Source organism: Uloborus diversus, chromosome 2 (assembly GCF_026930045.1).
Source record: "Uloborus diversus isolate 005 chromosome 2, Udiv.v.3.1, whole genome shotgun sequence".
NCBI classification, from domain to species: domain Eukaryota; kingdom Metazoa; phylum Arthropoda; class Arachnida; order Araneae; family Uloboridae; genus Uloborus; species Uloborus diversus.
In genome coordinates, this window is record NC_072732.1 from 114,230,251 (window position 1) to 114,253,532 (window position 23,282).

The 23,282-nt window shown below is 31.3% G+C and overlaps 1 protein-coding gene across 1 annotated transcript in view; it reads left to right on the forward strand.

Annotated features, from left to right (window-relative positions):
- The window catches only part of LOC129217257 (serine/threonine-protein kinase VRK1-like), an 88,437-nt gene that overhangs the window by 31,257 nt on the left and 33,898 nt on the right, over positions 1-23,282 (forward strand). Inside the window, 3 exon segments of the mRNA XM_054851530.1 lie at positions 5,139-5,208; positions 11,494-11,690; positions 16,753-16,851. Coding sequence (XP_054707505.1) covers positions 5,139-5,208; positions 11,494-11,690; positions 16,753-16,851 — 366 coding nt within the window.

Genomic DNA, 23,282 nt, shown 5'->3' on the forward strand with positions numbered 1-23,282 from the left:
GAAAATTCCTCACCTTCGTGACAAACTTTATCAATGTCTTTATTTTTGAGGTGAGAATAAGTAATGGAGGGGAAATACATCAATTTTAGACAATCTACCAAAATTATAAATTACCAGTAAATACTCAAATTTACTAATTTGGAAAAAAATTAATTCTATACTATTTTTAACACAGATTTGAATTAAAAGGATAACTAAAATTTAATCTGTACTTTAGTCAAAAGAACTTAATATTAGATTCACATTAATCATTAAAATAGCTCAATGTTTGCACAATTAACAAAAGTACTTCCTTGATACTAAATTGGCCTCTATTTTCAAATAAAAAAAGTTTTTTTCTTACATTTTTTATTTTCGTGAATAATGTATTTTTTTTATTTATGAGTAAAATAATAGAAATTTAGCTGGGCCATTGTTTATGGATACTCTTGTAGGTAACTCTTTTATGTAAGAATTCGAAAAATATTTTCATTCAAAAGTTATACATTCTGGAGAATGACCCAGAAGTGTTCATATTTTACTATTATATTGAGTTTTATGATCTAATTAATTAAAAGGTAATTAATATAGACGAAATGATGTAAGTGCCTGAAATATCCTCTGCATTGGCATTCCTGAAATGAGGATGATTCCTGAATGATTAAACGTTCTTTAAATTACCTATAAAGTAACTCCTTCACAATCAACTCTTCTTATTACTCTCATGACCACTATCATTGAAAAGTATTTTTAGGTTCCAAGACTTTGTTGATATACAAGTAGTTATTAAAATAATGGAAACATTTGAAATTTATAAAGGATTCCTTATTAGTTTGGTGTAGGACCACCTTTGGCACGTAATACAGCTTGTATTTATCAAAGAATCGATAGATACCTGTCAGCTAAAATATCTCTATACTTCTCCTCAGTGATCCTTCCTTTTAGGGTTACAACTGATCCAGCAGAAAACCACAATATGGCTGCCTATATCATGATATATCCTTTCCCATGCTTAACAGTTGGAAGAAGAGAATCATCATCATACGTTTGTGTTGGATCCAAATGCGTACCTGTCCTGTAGTAGGGAAAAGTGAAAGACGACTCGTCAGACCATATTACTTTCTTCATTTTATCGATCAACCATGAGTTGTGAGTGTGGCACCACTGTAGACAGCGTTTAGCATTAGCATATGTGACAAGTGGCTTGGGAATCACTACTCTTCCGTAAATTTGCTGTTAATGAAGGTGCCAAGTGTAATCCCTGACACTGGTGAATCCAAATGTTGATTGAGTTCTGTGGTTACTTTTGCTGCTGCTGTTTGCTTTTTAGACATTATAAACCGCTTCAATACATTTCAGTCTCTTTCTGCGCTCTATTTTACTGTGCCAAGCTTGTCTTACCACTCTGTGTGTTTGCTGTCATGACTTTAGACTTTGTACCTCTAAAATTTGCCAAAACATTGAGATGTTTCAGACACAATTGCCCCGCTAGGCTCGCTCCAACAATTTGGTCTCTGAAAATTTGAGAGGTCTGACATTTCGTGCACTTCAAAAAAATCCAAGACTTCCTGAGCTTCAGTTTAGCCATTATATACCACCAACAGTAACCAGAATATATATGTTGCTATTCAGAGACCGTGCTAAGAATTTCAAGTTGTTAGCCAGTAAATTAGCCAAATTTTAAGTGTTAGCCAAATTTCAAAAGTCTTAGCCAAAGATAAACTTTTTAAAACTTTAATGTATTTTTGTCTGTAGAAATGTTTAATCTGAGAGTGAATTATAAGTTAATTTTTGACAATTTTTTGAGGATAAGTGCAGGGGTCAATCCAGGAATTTTTGTCCATTTTTAAGAATTTTGTGAGAGAAAAAAAATGCAAATTAAGTAGTTTTTCAACAAATTATATGTAATTTTTCAAAAAAAAAAAAAACTAAAGTATTTTCTCTTTAGAAAAATTCTAATAAATGATTCTTTAAGCTTGTTACGAAAGAAGAAAGGATTTAGTTGAGCAACAGTATCTGATTTCACTTGCTCCACATTCGCTTTCTGTTCGAAAGTTATAAAATGACCATGAAACAAGATTAGACTTGTTCAGTAAAAAGGGAAAAATGGCTAAAAACGATTTAAAGTGATATTTATCATTCTTTAATAAATTTGAGAGTAGAAATAAAAGCTTTTAATGGTGTAAAGACTACATTCCTGTCTTGGTCCGATGTTTAAGACATCGAACCATACCTCCTGCTAACACAATGAATCAAACAGGTCATGCAACTAGGCATCCGCCTACAATTTCTACTTGGTATCCACCTACGCACTCGATATCTCTCCAATCAGTGAGAGGCACAAAGCAAGAGTGGCAAACATTATCCTTGCTCCGATGCCAACCAGGGTTGGCAGGTTTCTGCCAAGGCGGTAAAAACCACTGGTAGAAACCAGTTAAAACCGGCATGGCAAAAACCCCTTTCTGCCACATTTATGGCAGAAACTGGCAGAAACTCAAAAAATGACATAAATGCAATTCCTGACATACGATAGAAAATGTATAAGAAAAATTATTAAATATTAACCCAAATACAATTTATTTACAACACTATCACCATTCAAAATCAAATTTTACATTGTTTTCACACTGCAGCAGCCTGTAACAAAATACAAGTTTTGACGCTGTTTCTAAACCTAAACAATTTCTTAATTTGTTGTGCACAAAGGAGAAATTTGAGAAGATTCTTTCAATCCCATCAAAACATTGATGTTAGAAATTAAAACATCGATCTTTTTATTAATGTATAACATACATTTTTGAATATACTACACTAATTTAAGCAATACAAAAGAATACTTATCCAACGAATATATTGAAAATACTGAACCTCAAATCATGAATATAATTTAATAAGAATAATTTCGCAACAGCTTGGTATTATAGTTGGGCAAAAATTGATAATAAGACAAGCACCGGTTAATACAATCTAGTTATAGTAATAAGGAAATATTTTCAAACTGAATTAAACTAAAAGTAAATTTACATCAAAAAAGAATCTAAGAAAAAATGCATCATGCACTTACCGTCAGTTGAATGATGAGAAAAAGTTGTGCTAATTATTTTAAAAATACAAAATTAACTCTAACAATAATTTTTAAGAGTAAGAAATATGTGTTGTAATGTTAGTTAATAATTAAACACAAATTTAAGGTAATAGACGGACGACTTGTTGGAGGAAATTGATAAGTAAGCCCGAATATTGGTGTTGACAGTTTGGAGAAAAAGAAGTTTCCTTACTCTGTCCCCCCAGAAGGGCATTTCTCTTTTCGCAGACTATCCCACCAGTCTGAGAAACATCTCTTTCGATGGAACAGAAGTTTCCATCACTATCAAATGCGTATAGGATTTTCCTTTAGTTTAAGAACTGGAGCCTTGAAATAGACTGCAAGTTCTGGCACCAGACTACCAGTGTCAGGTTCTTCCAATAGCTTTGATCTCTTTTTTACTCTCTAGTTAATCTTTTACTATCTTGTAGTGATCTTCCCAAAAATCATCCTCTACGCAGAAAAATTGTTCTTATAAAACGGGTGCAAAAAATGATTTTTTTTTTTTGGCAACTCTATAAGTAAACTTAATTACGTAGCGAGAAGATTGGAGCAAAATTTTATGATAATTTTCAATTAAAATGCAAAAACATAAGCATCGAAAAAACATCGAAACCAAAACATCGATAGTCCAAAAACATTGAAAGTAAAACATCGATGCTAAAAACATCGATGTTTTAACAAAAAAATCGATGTTTCCAAAACATCGACATCCATGTTGCACCCCTAGTTTCAACCAATGAAACTCTTTACATTTATGAGTCAGTGAATCTAACCAATTATACTGTTTCTTACATACAGCAAAGTTGAAGACTGTGTTAGTACTTATATAATTGGATTATTAGCTTTCCACAGAAATCAAAATGGGGGGGGAGAGCTCTTTGTTCTTTGAGAATAGCATTATTCAGTTATATTAAGTGTAAAATGACAAGTTTCTGAATTTTAGAATTTAATGAAATAAAAAAAAATCTGTATTTATTTAAATATTTGATATATCACACTTTATATTAAATGCAAACAAAATAATTATAAACAAACTGAAAAATTTGTTACTTACAACATTACAAGGCTAAAATTTCTAACACATAGCAATTTCAACTACGATAAATTTTACTTTGAGAAGAAATGAACTTTAGAAATGTGTCTTGTTATTTAACATATTTTTACACTAATTATTAAATAACTATTATGTTAAGTTTTTGCAATGACAAAATGAGTTATATATTTTATTTTACTTAATTGCCTGTCATTAAGTAATTACTAGAGCTATTAAAAACGTTTTCTAGTTTTTGCCAGTTTCTGCCGGTTTTTACCGGTTATAACCAGTTTCTGCCACCGGCAGGACAAAAACCAGTTTCTGCCGGCAAAAAGCCAACGCGCGTGCACGTATCTCATTTTACTCGGAGTGGCTAGATAGTCGGTGAATAAAACAACTTTTAGTGAAAGGTCCGTTTTTAGGGGTCGGAATTTTGTGAAGGGTCCAAATTTCGCAAACGGACCTCATTTTTGTCTAAATTGACACCTGAAGGGGGATTTTTTTTCTATGGAAACTTTAGAGAAATTTCTTTTTGCCAATAAATTTGCTAAATTAGATTTTTTCCGCCGAATTTACGATTTTGGCGCATTGGCGAATGCTTACCGTGGTCCCCTGCTATTTATAATTTTTAAAAACCTTGTAGCTATTTTTATTTTTCAATGCTTAAGAAGCACATTCAAAAATGTCTCTTTTATTCACGGGTATTTCTATTATTTTGATAACTACCTGTATATACAGTTGGCTCTCTGTTTAAGGATGCTCTATTTAACGACGCCTTTTCACGGTCCCAGATGGTCCACTGTAGTGTTAAAAGCATTCTATTTAAGGACAATTTTTTGTGGCCCCTTGAAAATCCTTAAACAGAGAGCCAACTGTACCTTTGTCTGCTCTAATAAGTCACCACCAAAAAAAAAAACCTCCTTTACCTATGTTAAACTAGACTTTAAATTCAATAATATTTCATTTTTAATGCTGTTATTAACTTCTAATGCATAGCACATGTATGTAGTTTTATTTATTTGAGTTTGAATCTTCTAGGAACATCATGGAAATGGACCACTGTTTGTTGAGATGCATTGTTATCAAAAAATTGCCAAACCAGAAAAATGTAAGTGCTGGGCATAAAACTGGTCTGTACAAGTCAGTATTCTTAATCTTGGTCAGTGTTTGTCAGTTTTTTTTTTTTTTTTTTTTTTTTCAAAATTTGGTCTGTAAAGTCAGTATTTTTTTTGAAAATTTGCCCGACGAATTCAATTTTATTTTAAGAAAAATATCGGCAGTGATATTTTTCCTGTTTTCTTGATAAACTTTATAAAATGCCAAAAAAGTGAGCCATTGCCAAAACTGCAACCCAATTTTGCCAACCTGGAAAAGTTTGCATTATTTTATTAAGAATATTTTGCTGTTAGCTTTTTTTTTTTTTTTTTTTTGTCTACTTTCCACAAAAGATAGACCAAATATATGCTTAGACTGTTGTTAAAAAATCTTTAAAATAAATAATTGTCAAGTAAATAAGTTAATGAATGCTGCAAAAAAAAAATATTGAGAGCGAGATATTGAGATAGGAAAATGTGTTTGTTGGTCTGTCTGATTGCCCCCCCCCCCTCCCCATCATTGGAAAAAAAAACTTGTTCTAAAAATGTTGGAGAGGGTTCATCATTCTCTATTTTTCACCATGGCTCAAAAATTAAGCATATGCAACTGTGAGAAAATAGAAAGAAAGGTATAAATCTCAAAGTAAAAGGGAGATTTGTTTTGAACACACTTATTTAAAGAGAGCATGGCATACGAAAAATCTGTCTCAAATTTGGCTATTTTAAGGGTTTTTTTGAGAAATTTAAAATGCTTCAATATTAATGCCAATTTAAATCCTTTGTTTTAAGAAATTTACTATGCTAAAATTAATTTTTTGTCTCAAATATTTAGAGAGTAGGCATTGATAAAAGTTGATGATTGGTTGATTGAATAAAAATGAAGGGAAACCATCAATCAATCTTTTAGTCAACATGTTATTTACATTGCAAATTAGGTGTTGCCATACATTACTAATAAAACAAGTATCCATTTTACAGCGCATGATATCGTTGATAATTATTTGAAAGTTAGTCAGTATTTTTTAAAAAAATTTAGTATTTAGTTAGCGTTTAATGAATTTTGGTCACTAAAGTCAGTATTTTTGACCTTCCAAACAGTTTTACTTCCTGGTATTTTCTCTTTAATTAAGTACATAAATGCAAGAGTAAGCTTTGAAAATAGTATAATAAATTGCTTTACATACTTAACAAAAGTAAAGCTCAAGAATCATAAAAAAATTACTGTATTTTTTATACACTACAGTCCCATTGCTCACACCCCCAATATTTTAAAATGCATTGTGTGTATGATAAATACACACAAGAACAAATTATATACTAACCTCTGTGTGTATAAAGTAGTATTTACCAATTTATTTGCAGATTTTCCAGACTATATATGATCTGTTTTCACTGCATAAACACATTGCCTGGATGTTTTATCTTTTAATTTATACAACCATTAATAATTCTGCTTTACATTGTTATTATACTCTGCATTTTATCATCATTGAAAATGCTCTTAAAATTTTTTTCTCAATATCAGAATAATTTTTAAAGTTGTATTTTCCAGTGAGTGAAACACTGCTGTTAATCAGTTAGTAATACTTTGAGCTGTTGCAAGTTTTTTAAATTTATTTTCCTAGTTTCAGAAAATTTTTACTCATTATTCAGTAAAGATGAAAATTAAACTCACAACTTTAAGTCAAAATTTGTACCAAATAAGCTTTACATTATGTTGCTGTACATTTCAAAAAAAGCTAGCATCTATTTCACTAAGTATGACACTCTTTTTTGTTACACCAAAGTTTAAGTTTTTAAATTTTAGTCAGTATTTTTTAAATTTTGGTCAGTAAAGTCAGTATTTTTGACCTTCCAGTCAGTTTTACCCCCGAACTGCAAACTTTGAATTTAATTTTCAGGACTTAAGTAAGGAACAGATGAAATGTGAATATTTAAAAATACTATGACGAATACTTATTCAGTGTCAGTTGTTACAAATGGGACAGACACACTCTGGTACAATCTTTATTTTGCGTCAAAGTCATCCCCATTGTACAAGTATTTGTTAAGTCTGAGTTAGAGATGTAAAATTTCCGGAAATTTTAAAGTGGTGGAAAAAAAAACTTTTTTCAGGAAAAAATGGAAAAATTGATTTTTTTTATTAATAAAAATAGGGTTTCTTAATAGCTCTGTTTCTTGGAACATACGAGGGTAAATCAAATATAAACGGGGTTTTTTTTTTCATATCTTTATTGAATAACCTTTTTCATAAATTATTTAACATTTTTTAATATAGTCTCCTGCATGATCCAAACACTTTTGCCACCGATTTGGAAGTTTTTTTGTTCCCTAGTCATAGAAAGTTTGAGGGCAGGTGTAAAGCCAATTGCGCAGGTGTTCCTTGACTTCTTCATTGCTTCAAAATCGCTGTCCTCCCAGCGATTCTTTCATACGGGCAAATACAAAATAGTCACAGGGGGATAAGTCAGGGCTATAAGGAGGGTGCTCGAAAGTTTCTCAGCCCATTTTTTTTCCAGATTATCCCTTGTCAAAGCCACAGTGTGAACCCTGGCATTGTCACGAAGGAATATCTCATTTCTGATGGGCATGTCCCATCTTTCCTTTAGTTGGGCGGCTTTTGCTGACCGTAGCAACTGGCAGTAGTAAGCTGCATTCACCTTACGTCGATCGTGCAGAAAATCTATCAATAAAATTCCCTTAGATTTGAAAAAAATGGTTGCTAGGACTTTTCAAGCAGAGACGAGTTTTGGCCTTCACTGGGCAACCTTTGTTCTTTTTTCTCCACTCCTTACTGGCCATTTTGGACTCGGGGGGGGGGGGGGGGGTATAGTGATGTACCCATGTCTCATCACATGTCACTATGCGCTTTAAAAATGCCTCCCCTTCTTGCTGAAATCTATTTGTTGGATATAGCAAAAGTATGTTGGGAACAGCCGGACTGCTTTTGTGATGTCGAGAACATGGCGATTGCATCCGTCGGTGTAAAGTAACAGCTCATAATTTATGTCTTGTAAATAAACCCATTTTTCGTATTTGTTGCATCCGTGTTAATTAAACACGCTCGGCACACCTCAGGCACGGATATAACACTATTCATAAACCTTTTAGCAATCTCTGACCTGACCTGTTTTTGATTCGCAGTCAATAACCTTGGAGCCCATCAAGCACTTTTTTCTGAAACCGAGTTGATCAGTGATTATGGATTGAACACTTCCATAGCTTACACCCACTTGTGATGAAATTTTTTCAACAGTTAATCGGGGATCATCTTTGATAAGATGTCTAATCTTACAGTTGTTCATCTGTGAGGCTTGATCTTGGGCATCGATTATGACGTTCATTTTCAACTCGTTCTCGTCTGCCTTTAAATTCTCTCCCACACATACACATGATTCTGAGATAGTGCATTGTCTCCAAACTGTGCCTTCAAACAGGTAAAAATTTCTGACGGTTTAATGCCTTCATTGGTTAAAAACTTATGATAATCCGTTGCGCAACAGCCGAAGGTACCTCTTGCTAGGTCATTGCTGTACTAACTGTTAAATACGAGTCAGCACGCTCACCTGCTGGTTCCCCACTACCCATAAACCAAACATCTGTTCTACACAACATCATCTGGCTAGAAAGTGCATTTTAAGAAGAATAACAACATTACCGTTTGTATTTGATTTACCCTCGTATAAAGGGTTAAACATTAAAAAATCTACACATCTTTTTCTGCTTGACAGAAATACACATAAAAGTTAAGTTTTTTTAGGAAAAAAAACCCTATTTGTTATATAAGTGAGAGCTTTCTTGATCAAACACGAGAAATAAGTCAAGTTGTCGTTCAACGAATAATAATGAGTAATATGTGTCTAATCATAACAATTATATTTTCGATTTTTGATTGCCTTTGAAACTTAAAATAATAATTATAATTTTTGACTTTCGAACATGATTGATATTGTTTCAAAGAAAAATAAGTATGATTTCCCTTCCTTACAATGTAACTTTACTGTCTGAAAATAAAAACTATTGAGTTTTGATTTTTTCCAATCCAGTCTAAGTCCAAATCAAAACTAAATTGGTTTTTCTTTTCCTTTCCCACAGAAACCCCAAACCAAAACTGTGTAATGGTTTCTAAAGCTGAATCAGAACTTAAACTGGAGTTTCAGTTTATTCAAACAGCCGTGATTAGCACAGTAGTAAAAGTAGTCATACCTACACTTTTGAATTGAAACAAACTAAGTTATTATAACGAAGTTTTTCTCTGTTTCGTATTTTACTTCATAAAGAAAATGCTTTAGGGTCATCAGAAACTTTTTTTTATAAATTCCGAAGAAAAAAGAGAAAGACCTGAATCAAATATGTGGAAGAGCCAAATTTTAAAACACGATCTCTCTGCTTGAGCTTAACTGCAGATTCCACTGTTGTGCTTGGCAGGGCAGCATACAAGGTGCGGCAAAAAAAAAACTTGGACAAATATTGCATCATTGAATGGAAAAGTAATTTAATGAGCATCTTATTCATTTTTGTCTCTCACTTTATTAGAAAATAATTTAGAGTGTATCTCCTAGTTTATGTGTTGTTTTTCGGTTTTCTTACAATTTTAAGCAAAAGACCTGCTATTTTAAAGTTGTTAAAGCAAATAGAATGACAGTTTGTTTGCTTGTTGTGCCTCGACAAACAGTATTTGAAGCGGTATGTCGCTTCAAGTGGAGTAGAAATTATAGTCGATGTCCAAAAAGTGTACAAAAACAAATAGTGAACATTTTAGTAAAACATAGCCAAAAGCCGAAGTCGGGCTTTGTCTGTGATAGAATCAGCACAAGCATCAAAAAATCTTTTTTTTTTTTTTTAATGTGGACGAGGGCTATAAAATGAATAAAAAGTGTACCAGAAGGACATTTTAGAAGCTGTTGTACTTCTGTGGACTTAAGAGCACTTCAGCTCAGCAATGTAGACTGGACATTTCAATTTGACTCTACACCAGTTCATACAGCCAAAAAGATGAGTATTGCAAGGCGCATTGTTTTTGACATGATATTGTCTTTAGAGTTGACGCTCTACTCGCTAGACCTCAATCAAATTTATTACACTGTATGGCCTGTTTTAGAGTTAAAGATCTACCCTAAACTACACATAAGGTTGGACTCTCTTTACCAATTGCTTTATAGGGAATAGAATTGATTAAAGGACTTGCTGCACTTGAATGAAAATTTTCTAGCAGTTGCACCTCTGTTTTACTTTAAATGTTTTTTTGTGCTATATGCAAATTATATTATCATACAACAACTTGCATTATGAAAGTTAGACAGTATTTTAACATACAAGGAGGGGTGAGGGGAGGAAATTGCATCAGAATTTTTAAGTATAAGAAATTTCTAATCACTTTTTGCTGAAAATTTCAATTATAACTTCCTGAAAAGTTGAAAAAAATTATTTTTTCAATTTTTCCAAAGTAGAAATAAACCCTTTCGGGGGGAAAAAAAGGTTTTTTTTTTCTGTTTTCTCTTTTGGAAATTTTCCAATTTTTTCCTGACTATTTTCATCTCTAGTCTTGAGTATAAATTTTTTACAGTAAACTCCCAATTATCCGCAGAATAGGGTGGCACAATAACCGTGAATACCGTGCGGATAAGCAAAAACCGCGGATAATCCAAACAGTTGGTAAAAAGGTAGGTACTTAGTGTATGCAATAGATAAAAAATATTAATAACACTCACACATTCATTTAAATTTTCACTAAAAACATTACTACATTGCATCTACTAACATCAAATATAAAAATTATATGTAAAATCTAAAAGCGAACAACAAAACAATCATAAGTTTCAAAAAAAAAATGTGAAAGGACACTTAGATAATCTGAACGCCGATAATCGGGAGTTTACTGTATTTCCAGTTCAGATTCTTCGGACTTATGTCTTAAATTCAGACTTTTCTTTAATTTTTTATTAAAATTTCAAACTTTTAACCATTTAAAAATTCTAATATTTGCCTTTTTTTAAATATCTTTTAATAAATGCTGAATACCAAAGTTGACTTCTTCGGCTTTCCAGTGGATATAAAGCTATTGTTTCCTGCTTCAAATTCTGATACAAACTATGACAGCTGGGAATATAGATTGCTCGTAGATAATGATTTAATTATTTTTCATCAACAACTGATGGGTTTCATGAGTAATTTTAGTTAAACCTATCAGATAATAAGGTAGCATAATTAATTATATTCTCTTTATGTTTGGTTTTGATGTATGTATTATCTTTTTTGGCTCTAGTGCTCATTAATTCTATTTCCTTTGAACTTCCTAGTGATTGAATGGATTAAGCAGAACAAATTGAAATACTTGGGAATGTCTCCATGTTATGGGTCTGGCTCCTTCATGTACAATGGCTCTAAGTATCGTTTTATGGTGCTTGAAAGATATGACAAAGACCTGCAAAAGATACTGAATGAAAATGGACGTGTGTTTCCTACTAAAACCATTTGTCTTATCGGACTAGCTATAGTAAGTTATGTTTATGTAAAAGTATTAACAACCTATATTACAGAAAGAATCTTTCCTAATTTCACTTTTGTATTTCCTTGATTATATAAGCACATGTAAAAAGGTACATATTTATCTCTACGTAATATAAAATGAAATCTCCAAAATGCTTCTGTGCGTTTGAAGGGGCAAAACTCGAGAACTAACCGGTTGACTTCGGCGAAGTTTTCAGTTTGTTTCTTTAAGTCCGGAAAAGGCTTGCAGACCTATTCGAAAAAAATCAGATAAATACTTGTTTTTTATTCCAATTAAGGCCCATTTTCCCCATAAATTACCGAATGTGGGGGTGAAAAATTACTTGCACACATTAATATTATATAACGTTGGAAGGGTAGAATTTTCCACTTTCTACGCAATTTGTTTCAATGCTCTAACTTAATTACAGCGGGAGTTATTTGTTTTTAGCTCGAATATTTTTTGGCTTAGCTGAAATTTAGACACTACTTTCTTCGTTAAATCTATCAATAAACAGTGAAGGAATTGTCCCACAGTTTTCTTTTTGACACCACTGGAAAGAGCGACATTTTATACTCCAGATTTATCTCGACATATGGTTGAAAAAGTAATTTCCTAACTTCAAAAGAAAAAAAATTACAAGCCGTTTTAAATCACATTTTAAAAAAACCCATCTTCATTTAAGTTATTGTTGTCTTATTTTGTGTTGCCATGGTTACGTTTTTTAGCTTCATTTGTTTTTCTTACTTTATTTTCTTAAAGGCCCACAAATTTGGTGCCAGTATTTAGACACATGGCAGTGTGTCAGCCAAGTTTGTAAATCTATTTTTAACCCTGTCATGTCTCAAAAACTATTAGGTGACCATATTTTTAACTAAGCAAAAAATTGTTGCCTTTGGTTTATAAAGCTACTGTCATTGTTGTTTACGCGTCCATAGTTAATAACCATGGAAAGATGGAGTGCTATTGCCTCAAGATTTTGAACTTTTTTACTTATTCACACATAAGACAACACGAGAAAGATTTTTAGCACAAAGAAAGGAAATACCTCTCATAGCACTAGTGGGAATCAAACTCATGTTCTTTGGTATTTGAAGTGACGTTTGTTTCACGAAGACCCCCAAAGCTACACTGAATGAGGCATAATGAGTAATATAGTTTACAAAACCATTCCAATAAAATTAATGAAAAAAAAAGGAAAGTTTTTTTATAAAAGTTGTCATTTTCCTGGTATTGCTCTTCGCTGAAATTAGCGGCACTGTGAAAATGCGGTTTTTCATAAATTCCGTGATTCTAATTGGTAGAAACATATGAGCAGTTTCAAATGATCAGTATTCAACTGGAGTGCATATTTTAATGACAAAACTTTTTTCTTAGTGGAGGAAGGGAATGATTTGCCTTCTTTCTCTAACTGTAACAGATATTTCAATAAATACCTTATTCTTCAGGAGAGGCACAGATTTTCATTTTGTTCTTATATTACTATTTTTTAAAAAATTCTTCATTCTTTGGGTTAGGAGATTTTCACTTGACTCTGATTCAGCAATCAAGATTGCTTGTTGTGGTCACATTGTCCAATACCTTACATTTGTCAAAAATCTACTCTGTCTGCAAGTACTAGTAGATAGCAAGTAACATGATCATTTTCAACCTTTTTTTTTTTTTTTTTGCAGGTACAAATATTGTACTTATTTTTATTGTATAATTTTTTGTTTTGTTTATAAATATTTTGAGATGATAAATCTAAGTTTAGTGATATTTCTATTTCTTTGATTTTTTATAGGCAGTTTCTTTCGGATTGGAGAGTTAATAGTTATCATATTTTATTTAAATGCTTTTCTACAGCAATTTTGAATTATTCTAAGGGTATTTAAATTAGATGCTTTTTTTTTTTTTTTTTTTTGAAAGTTTTACGGACAGGTGCTATCATTATATCTTGATTTTTTTTAATTACTTTATGGAATATGTTTGGAGCTTTGACAAAATTATGTGTGCACATTTTAATTAACGAAACAGAATCTTTGCATTTTGGAGTGGAAAGGGAAATTGCTCTAAAAGTTTTTTTATTTAACTTAATAACAAGAGCAGAGCCTTGTGGGTACAGCTACTCATTCAATAATATGATTTTATTCATTATCTCCATACATGTTGCTTCTTTTTTATTGCTTTTCTGAGAGCTGTGTTTTGTGATTCTAAAATTTCATGTTCCTTTCAATTTTACAATTTATTTATAAAGCAGTAAAACAGTTGTTGGAAAGTACTCGAAGTTATAAATGTACATTGCTATTAAATAAGATACAGTTTAACAGGGTTCGTTACAGCTTAAAATCAAATTATGGATCTAATCATGTGATTTTTATATGAAATAAATTGAAATGATTTAAAGTGATTTTACAGTATTAGAATGTGTTTTTTGTTCTAAATAAAAAATATTTTGCGTATACAACTTTGGCTTAGATTAACTAAACCATCTAGGTCTCTCTATGCCTGTCTATGTATGAGTGAGTTCACACTCTGTGTGTGTTGTTTCAATACTTTAGAAATAAACTATTTTTTCAAAACCTTGAAATATTGCTGTTATTCCAAAGTTAAATGAAAAACAGAATAAAAGTTCTTCGCTAATATAGCTATGAACAATAATTGTTCAGTATAGAATTCCTCTGCTAAAAACATACAATAAGAAAACAATTTTTTAATTTTATTCAAAACAAACCTCCCTCTTTTCACACTACATATTAATAATATATTTCTGAAGTCTATCATTTATGAAATATTTAGAAAAATTATCCGAATTTCATTAGTAAACTGCATGGATATATTTATTCAGATTTATTTCATAGCTTTTAGTGGGAAAGCGAGCTTGGACTTATGATTTTATTGAATAGGCTGTGGAAAACATAAAGTATTAAAATAAGTAAAAGTGAATTCTTATTGCACTTAATCTTTTTCATATGTATGTTTTTTTTTTTTTTTTTTTTTGTCCTTCTTTTTCTTTTTTGTTTATATATTTAAAATATCGTACATGTTTCTAATGTAACATATTTAATATTTCAAATCCTTGAAATATATTTTTAAAAATCACGAATCCTGATTTTACATCATATTTAAGAAGTGAGTGTACATAAATGTCTCGTAAAAATTTAAGAAGCATTTTGTATTATCTCTGGGTTTTTATTCAAGGTTCGTCATGGAAAAAAAATAAACGAATTTCATACTGGAAAAGTCATGGAAAATTGAAATTTTCATTGTAAGTAATGGAAATTTATTTCAAGTCATGGAAAAATGTCCTGGACAAAGTAACAGTAACTAAATGAGCATTAGAAATCTTGAGTGATTTAACAGTATACCACATAAAAGCTATTAAAAGTGGAAAATTGAACAATCCCAAAATCAAATCTGAATTTTGAAATCTCATTGCATCCACTTCTGTCGCAGCCGCTTGCCTTTTTTTGCGATGTGATTTTACTGCTTGGACATCACTTATTTTGAATTTACTGTTATTTTCAACACTTCTTATGTTTCATATTCTGTAGTAGTGAAATTTCATGTTCTTAGTTTTGCCACGCCCACTCAAAAAAAAGCAATTCAATTACACCAGAGTTCAATTCCATCACTTGTAAGAACTTTAGTATTAAATAATTAGAGTTTATCTGAATTTGTTGAAGGTTTTAGAAAATAAAGATCTTTAGTCAGGCGATAGAATACAGAAAAAAGAGGAATTCTAATACTCTAAAAGAGTAGTGTCCAACGTACGGTCCGCAAAACTAATCCATGCAACAAACTGCTAAGTTCAATGTCGGGAATCAAACATGTTCTGGAATTTCTGAACCTATGAATTTATATGTATTTGAAAATGTGCAAATAAGTAAACAAAACAAGTATACTTTTGAATTAGAAAATTTATTCATTACTGAATGGTTTTTTCAAAAAAAAATCTGGTTTAGAAACATAAAAAACTAAACTATGTGGCTTTACCTTAAAGAACCAAAATACTGTCAAGTTACGTGGATGATTAAATGCACCGTTGACAAAAAAAGGCAATTTTTGAAGCAAGTTTATTAAAACTTAGTGATGATTCATTCAACCTTTGTCCCATTCAATATCATTCTGCCTGTTTATAAAAAAAAAATCAGACATTTAAGCATCATCATATTCGTTTCACTGCATTTTTACTTTACTTAAATTTATATGATGAAGACAAGTAAGAACAGTTTAGTTTTTTAAGTGTACACATATATTTTTTTCCATTACAAGTAAATGCTTTAATGAGGCTGTGGCATTCATGTAGATGTTTTGCTAATGCTCATTTCTAAAAATTAACAAGTTTGAGATTAAATATTGCTATTCTCTTCGTGTAACGAGGTCATGAAAATTTTTGTTGAAGTCACGAAAAAGTCATGGAATTTTTTTATACAAATAGAGTATGAACCATGTTTATTGTAAACTTAACTATGGAAAATCGTGTTTAGATACAGGCATTCATAAAAAGCAAAGAATAAGTTTATAAAATTATAGCTGTTTTAGAACTTGCAAAAGACAAATGCTAAAAACCAACATGTTATGCAGAGTAAGTTCTTGTTACATGGTCATTTAAATGTACAATGTCTAGCTTTCTTCTGTATTATTTTATGTGAAACAAATGCTTAAAATTAAATTCAATAGAATGCATATTATGTGCAATGATTCAACAGATTTTGAGAAATATAATTTTGCTATTTAACAGATTGATTATTAAAATGAAATTAAAAACTGGAAAATTCTTCCCATTTAATTTATTTATAATTTTTCTTAGTAAAAATAATGGCAATGACAGATCAGTCGAGATTATCTGGGGAAAACCTTTGATTAAATGGGGTTCTTTAACATTTTGTCTCTACAGAAATATTTCGGTTCCAGAAATCTTTACTTTTATAATCTCAGCATTTATTTATCCTTTATCCGATTAAGTAACGCTGACAGAAATTTTTTCCTTGAAAAAAATTATTTTAACTATGAAGTTTATAATGCTCTATTAATGTTTAATTTGTATCTTCTTCTGCAAATGTTTACTGTATTTATTTTAATGTAGCTGGATGTTTTGGAATACATTCATAATGAAGGTTATATCCATGGTGATATAAAAGCTGCAAATTTGCTGCTTGGGCGTAAAAAGGGAACCCAAAATCAGGTATTTTTTATCTTTAGATTTACTAATTTAAACTTTTACTTGCCAAAAAATTTAAAGCATTGTGCCTAATTTTAACTCAATATAGTGTTTCTCTGCAGAAAAGTAAATGAAGACATTCTCTTTTATGGCATTGCTGTAGTTGCATCATAATCATCTTTTGGTTAGGTATATCTCAAGGATTTCAACCCATCCACAAAAAAGTGTAATATTTTTTATGAATGTTTCCCAGAAATATCTTTTTAACCGTTGATTTCTTGATTCTGTCTCTCGTATTTCTATTGAAAAAGAAAGAAAAAGATAAGCTATCAACAAAATATTTCAGCTATTGTATTTAATTTATATTTGCAAAATAATTTATTTGATGTTTAATGTCTTAACAAGTTATGTAACATATCAGACATAATACGGTGGATGGTCGAAAGATCTGCATAACTTAGAAGTGGTTATGCAGTTTTTAGGTTTTTGCTGATCTCAGACCACTAAGAAACTAACTGTAAGTTATACAGGGAAATCCTGTTACAACAAATACCAATACAATTAACAAAATGCTCAGTCTTGTTTTAAAACCCATTAAAATCTTAATATATAAAAATCAACATATATATATATATATATATATATATATATATATATCAACGCACAGCCAATACCGCTAAAGCCTCAGACTTGAAATTTTGCAGGCATGTCCACATGATTACGAAAGTATCCACTAAGAAAGGATTTTTCGAAATATCAATTAGTTCAGGAGAAATTAATTAAAACCCTTTAATTTCTGTGAAATTAAAACCTGTCATTGAAGTTTAAATCCCTTATTTTTGGAGGCTTTCCTCCATTCAAATCATTATTCAGTACTTAATCTCAGCTTTTGGTCGATAGTGAATTTTAAATTTGATATTGATTTTATTTTACACGTGATTCTTCAAGGCTTTTCTCAAGTCAAATAATAATGTTTCTGTCTTTTGCTTTCATTTTTTCAAAACTAGAAACGAAGTTTTTAAGAACATCATCACAGGTGGACTATCCTTTTGAATTTAGAAGAGTGCAGTTTCCCGTAAAAGTATGCTCTGCAATAACCGTTAATAAGTCACAAGGACAGACATTAAAAGTAGCAGGGATCAATTTAAGAGAAGACTTTTTTTCACACGGCCAAGTTTATGTAGCTTGCTCCAAAGTCGGCTCATCATGCAGGTTAATAATTTTAGCACCAGGAAAAAAAACTGAAAACGTTGTATACAAAGAAGTTCTTGCTTAAACATAGGTATAGTAATAAAATGTGGATGGCCTGTGTTTGCAAAGATAATCAATACTTTAAAAGGATCGTTAATAACAGTTAAAAATCGGTTAAGGACAAGGGCATATATATAAGGAGTCCAGGGGCCCCAGGATCCTCCCAAAATTAGAAAAATTATAGGTAATAAGTAATTATTACAGGGGATTTTCGAAACTAGTTGCACCAAGCAGTTAACCCCTGCTAATGTTATATCCTTTTATTTTTTAAGCAAAGGTATTTTTATATTTTTATGACTAATTTTTGTTTGTAGCAAAAATCCATTTTTAATATAAAAATTCCATGTTTTCTATACTTACCTTTTTTTGCATAATTTTTAATAAATAAGTTTTATTAACTTTGGGGACGTTAAAATTAAGGTTTATTCCATTGAAGCATTACAAACTTCATTATTTTCAAAATTTAAATTTGACTTATAAATTTTAATTGTAATTAATTGTAGAATATAATGCTTGCTCTTTTTTTTATAAATTTGTATATCTGTCTTGGACAATATTCAATTTTTTTGCAACTACTCGGTATTGGCCGAGTATCTGATCAGAATTTGGCCGAGTACCGAGTACTCGGCAAATTGGCCGAGTACTGAGTAGTTACCGAGTACTCGGTACGTCTCTAGTTGTAAGTGATAATCACAAATTAGAATCTTTTATAATATCCTCTGGGACCAAATCTCTCATACAAAATAACACTTTTTCTGAAGATTACAGATGAATTAAGTTCAGTACTCAATATTTTTATCTTTGTTTTTTAGAATAAAAAATGTGTTTACTTATATTTTAGATAGTTAGTAAAGGTATACGTTGCAATTTTAAGTATATTAGAGTGCAGGTTTGCAAAATCAACTATTTGGTAAAAATGAAAAAATGAAGTTTTAAGACAATTCCGTTACAACAAAAATATTTATCGGTCCCTCAGAGTTTGTTGTAACAGGATTTCATTGTATCTAAAAATAGAAAAAGATATATTAGGGTTGGCGCATTTTTGCCGAAAGTGGAAAAAAACTAAAAACTGTCCTGACAAAAGTATGTTTTCGCCAACTCGGGGAAAAATTGGTGTACTTTATTTATGAAGATCAACTATAGCTAGCTTTATTTGTAGTAATTTTGTCTCTAATTTATTAAGATAATAAAATTTTATTCTATAAGCTGAAAGGATAAATTTCAGCAGAAGAGAATTTGCACTTTTGTTTCACCAGGTGTACAAGTATGAAATGCGAATTTCAGACAACAGATGTTATACCAGTGCAGTTTGTGCCATAAAGTTTTAACATTGCCATTTCGCTATGTCATCAACAAGCATTAGATGCACACTAGTGATATGCTGAAAAAGTGTGAGCACAGTGTTTTGTTGTTCAAAAATTTTACCGAACAAACAGCTTTCTCGGACAGGGTTAATTTTCATTACTTTAATGAGAATGGCTACTAAATCATAGTGATTACTTTGAGAAGCTTGTCATAAACATGCTCCTTAAAAAGATGTATGAACAATAGTTTCGGCTGCTCAAATGTAACAAATATGGCTGAAAGACAATGCTCTGTATTTGGTGATACCATAATTTTTTCTTCATGCAATTCCCCATCACATACAGCAAAACTCGTTCGCTACACGGTGGAAGCACTCAACTTGGAAGTTCTAACCCATGCAGCTTGCAGACCGGAATTGGCTCTTTCTAATTACCACTTGTGTTCATTGATGGGTAACGCACACTTGTTGGGCAGGGCCTTTATGCGAAGACTAGCAGTACCCGCACGGCAATACCCGTGCTAAGAAGTTAAAGGAAGTTCATTGAACAACGCTCCCCCCCCCCCCTCTTTTCTGATGTGAAATTATCATTTTTCTTCAACTAAAATGCATATGCACCTTTTCAAAAGACCTATTAAAGTCTCTCTGTATTTTAAAACTATTCGTCAAAACATATAAAAAGATTAACAGTGACTTGAAAACTCAAAATAATACTTCAACTACATAGTGGCTCGTTGAACAGTTCACAGCAAAAAATGATTTTAACTAGCACTATATTCACAAATTGCCCAAAAGATGAAGGAAATATATAACAAGCCATGCAGCGTATTTTGAATAAGGCACCTTTTATCTTTCTTCCAAATTAATATGCTTTTAGGGGCAAAAAAGTCTGCTTTTCACACTTCCACCCCTTCTATAAACGTCAAAAACCTGGATGAGGGTGAAAATTCTAGCTATATATATAAATATATTAGGGAGGTCACAAAAAATCGATTTTCGAATTTCTTCCACGGCACCCCTCTAAAATGTGCCAATGGACTAGAAAACACGATCTGCAAAGTTTCAGCTCGATCCAATAATATTAACACGTGCCGCAAAGAGGCTAAAGTTACAAAAAACAGTGATTTTTAGCAAAAAAATAGTAGTGTTTCTTTTTTAAAACCAAAACTTTTCATCCTAGAAACTTTGTTCTGGTCTCATTTTATAGGAAATTTTATTCTTGTGATGAGTTATCTTATTCATTTTTTAAACAAAATGTATAGAATGGTACTTGGCATTTTTCATATCAGGTTGTAGAAGATATCATCAATAAGGAATTTTCATGCAAAAAGCATTACATTATTCAATTACATTTATTTGCTCTTTGTTGATTTTAATTTATCCATTAAAAAGGCTTCATTTGGAAGAACTTTAAAAATTAAATGCAACAAATTGCTGATTTAAAATAGATTAACTAAGTAGTTCAGAAGAGAAAGCAGTGTTAAAATTACAAAAAAGAAAAGAAAAAATCTAATGCATTTTATTGCTTACGCTGTTAAATTATATATCATTATGTTATTACTTTTCATTGAGAAGTTAAAGTGATAATGGCTTCGATATGATAGATTTTGATGAATGGAAAAATGTGCTTGCATTTGGACATAACTTGTAATAGAAACTGTCATTTTTTAGAAATTAGTTTTACACCTGTTTCAGCTGTGCCATTGGCAACAGCTTTAATATAATATAGGTTTTCACACTATTCATCAAGATCAGTATTTAAAAACTTTGTATCGATTTCGAATCTCTTTAAAAAATTGTATATCTTTAAAAGTTTGAGGAGAAATAAAAAAAAAATCTACTTTTTTGTCCAATAGACTAAGCTTATTTCAGATTGAGCTGTGCTTTTGTATCCCTATCATCACAATCATCTTCATTATCTCCTACTTCGGATTTTAATTTTGCAGCCTTCTTTGTTTTGATCATTTTTTTTTCTCTCTAAAGTATCATCAAAAACTGAAATGCAACCTTGTCTGAGTTCAGGGACCACAAATAGTTAATTATTTTAGTTAATTCTGTGCCTACATCATCTTCATAAATGCTCTTGTATTGAACCAAAGATTTTACTAACTGTAGATTAGGGTGGAACGAAAATGACCTTATTATTATTATTTTTTTTTTTTTAAATTTTTTTGGTTTGCCGTAGGGGGGAAAAGTTGTCATTTAAGTTTAAAAAGAAGCAGAAGAAATTTCATTGCTTTACTACAACATCTTTAGGTGCCCCAACGAGCTTAAAGTTTGATAATTACCGAAATTTCCATTTAACAATGAAATTTCTTTTTATGCTTTCCTACAGTGTATAACGGCACAAAATATGACAGTAATTACATTTTTTAAGCATTACATTAGGAAATAAATACTAATCACAAAATACAGTTTTTTAAAAAATCATAATCTTTACTAACAATAAAGCTGAAAGTCTGTCTGGAGATCTAGATCTCTGTCTGGATCTCTGTGACGCGCATAGCACCTAGACCGTTCGGCCGATTTTCATGAAATTTGCCACAAAGTTAGTTTGTAGCATGGGCGGGTGTGTACCTTGTAGCGATTTTTCGAAAATTCGATTTTGTTCTTTTTCTATTCCAATTTTAATCACATTTACCCGAGCAAAATTATAAGATGGGCGAGTAAATTAACCAAGTTGTTATAATGTGAAACCATACCATGGGCAAGCCAATTGGCGAGAAATTCTTCTTACATTATTTGTAAATATATAAGCAAACCAAATGACCTTTTAATTTTTCAACAACGGGCAAAGCCGTGTGGGTATCACTAGTATACTATAAAAGACATTAACAATTCCATTTTTACCATTCAAAGTATTCATAATGATTGTAAAAAAAATGATTAAACCTGTATGATGTTTGTGTCTACTTCTTTAACACAATAAAGTGGGGTTTTTTTTTTTTTTTTGTACCAAAAAAACTCTTGAATCAATTTTTCGTCTCCTGCGACTGAACCATACTTTTTAAGAGCCGCTTACAGGTTACAAGTTTCACTTTGAGAGATTCACTCGACAAATGTTTTACCAAGGGAGGTTCGGTTATTTCATTTTCACCCCATGAGATCAAATCGATGTAATCTTTGGCAGCAAAAGTCATATATATTTCACTTACAGAAAGATCTTTTCCAGTCGCACTTTTTAGGCCGTGTCTAATAAAACAGTAGCATTTCATTACATCTTTGTAAGTGGGTAGTAAAACTTCATTGAAATAAATAAATATTCCAAAAATAGGACATTCTGACATTTGTCTCGTCTGCACTTGTTTAGACTGAGCCATTGCAAATCGCAACAATGAAGTATTTTACCAACTAACGAAATTTTACGCTGCTCACTAACTCGACTCAACAAAGAAATTGACACCTGATCTGAGCTTGGTCCCACTCACACAAGTCACTGCTGACCAGCCCCGCCCCATTTAAACATCCGCTGCTACAATGACTCAAGCTCCCAGATGCCAATGCATTCAGCAAAAAGTGCGTTTTTGCGAAACTTACTTTGCTCTAGCGGCACCTCAAGACATAATCCAAACAACAACAAAAAAGTTATTGTGCGATCAGTTGAGCATAAAAATTGCTTTTCGACAGCATTTGAAGCATAAAGATAAATTTGAAATTTTTTTTTTAATTTAAAATGTAGCAAAAATTGCAAAACTTTATATGCTCTTCGCGGCACCTCAAGACGTGCTTCAATATTTTTCATATTTTTTTTACATCTTATTTGCATGCTAAAGCAACTTTTCAATACTACGGCAAATTGAAAATCAAAAACTTTTTTTTTCGTTCCACCCTACTGTAGATCTTGGTTGGGGGCCAAAGCTGGATCGCAGACAATAAACCGTACTTTTCTATAAATATTGTT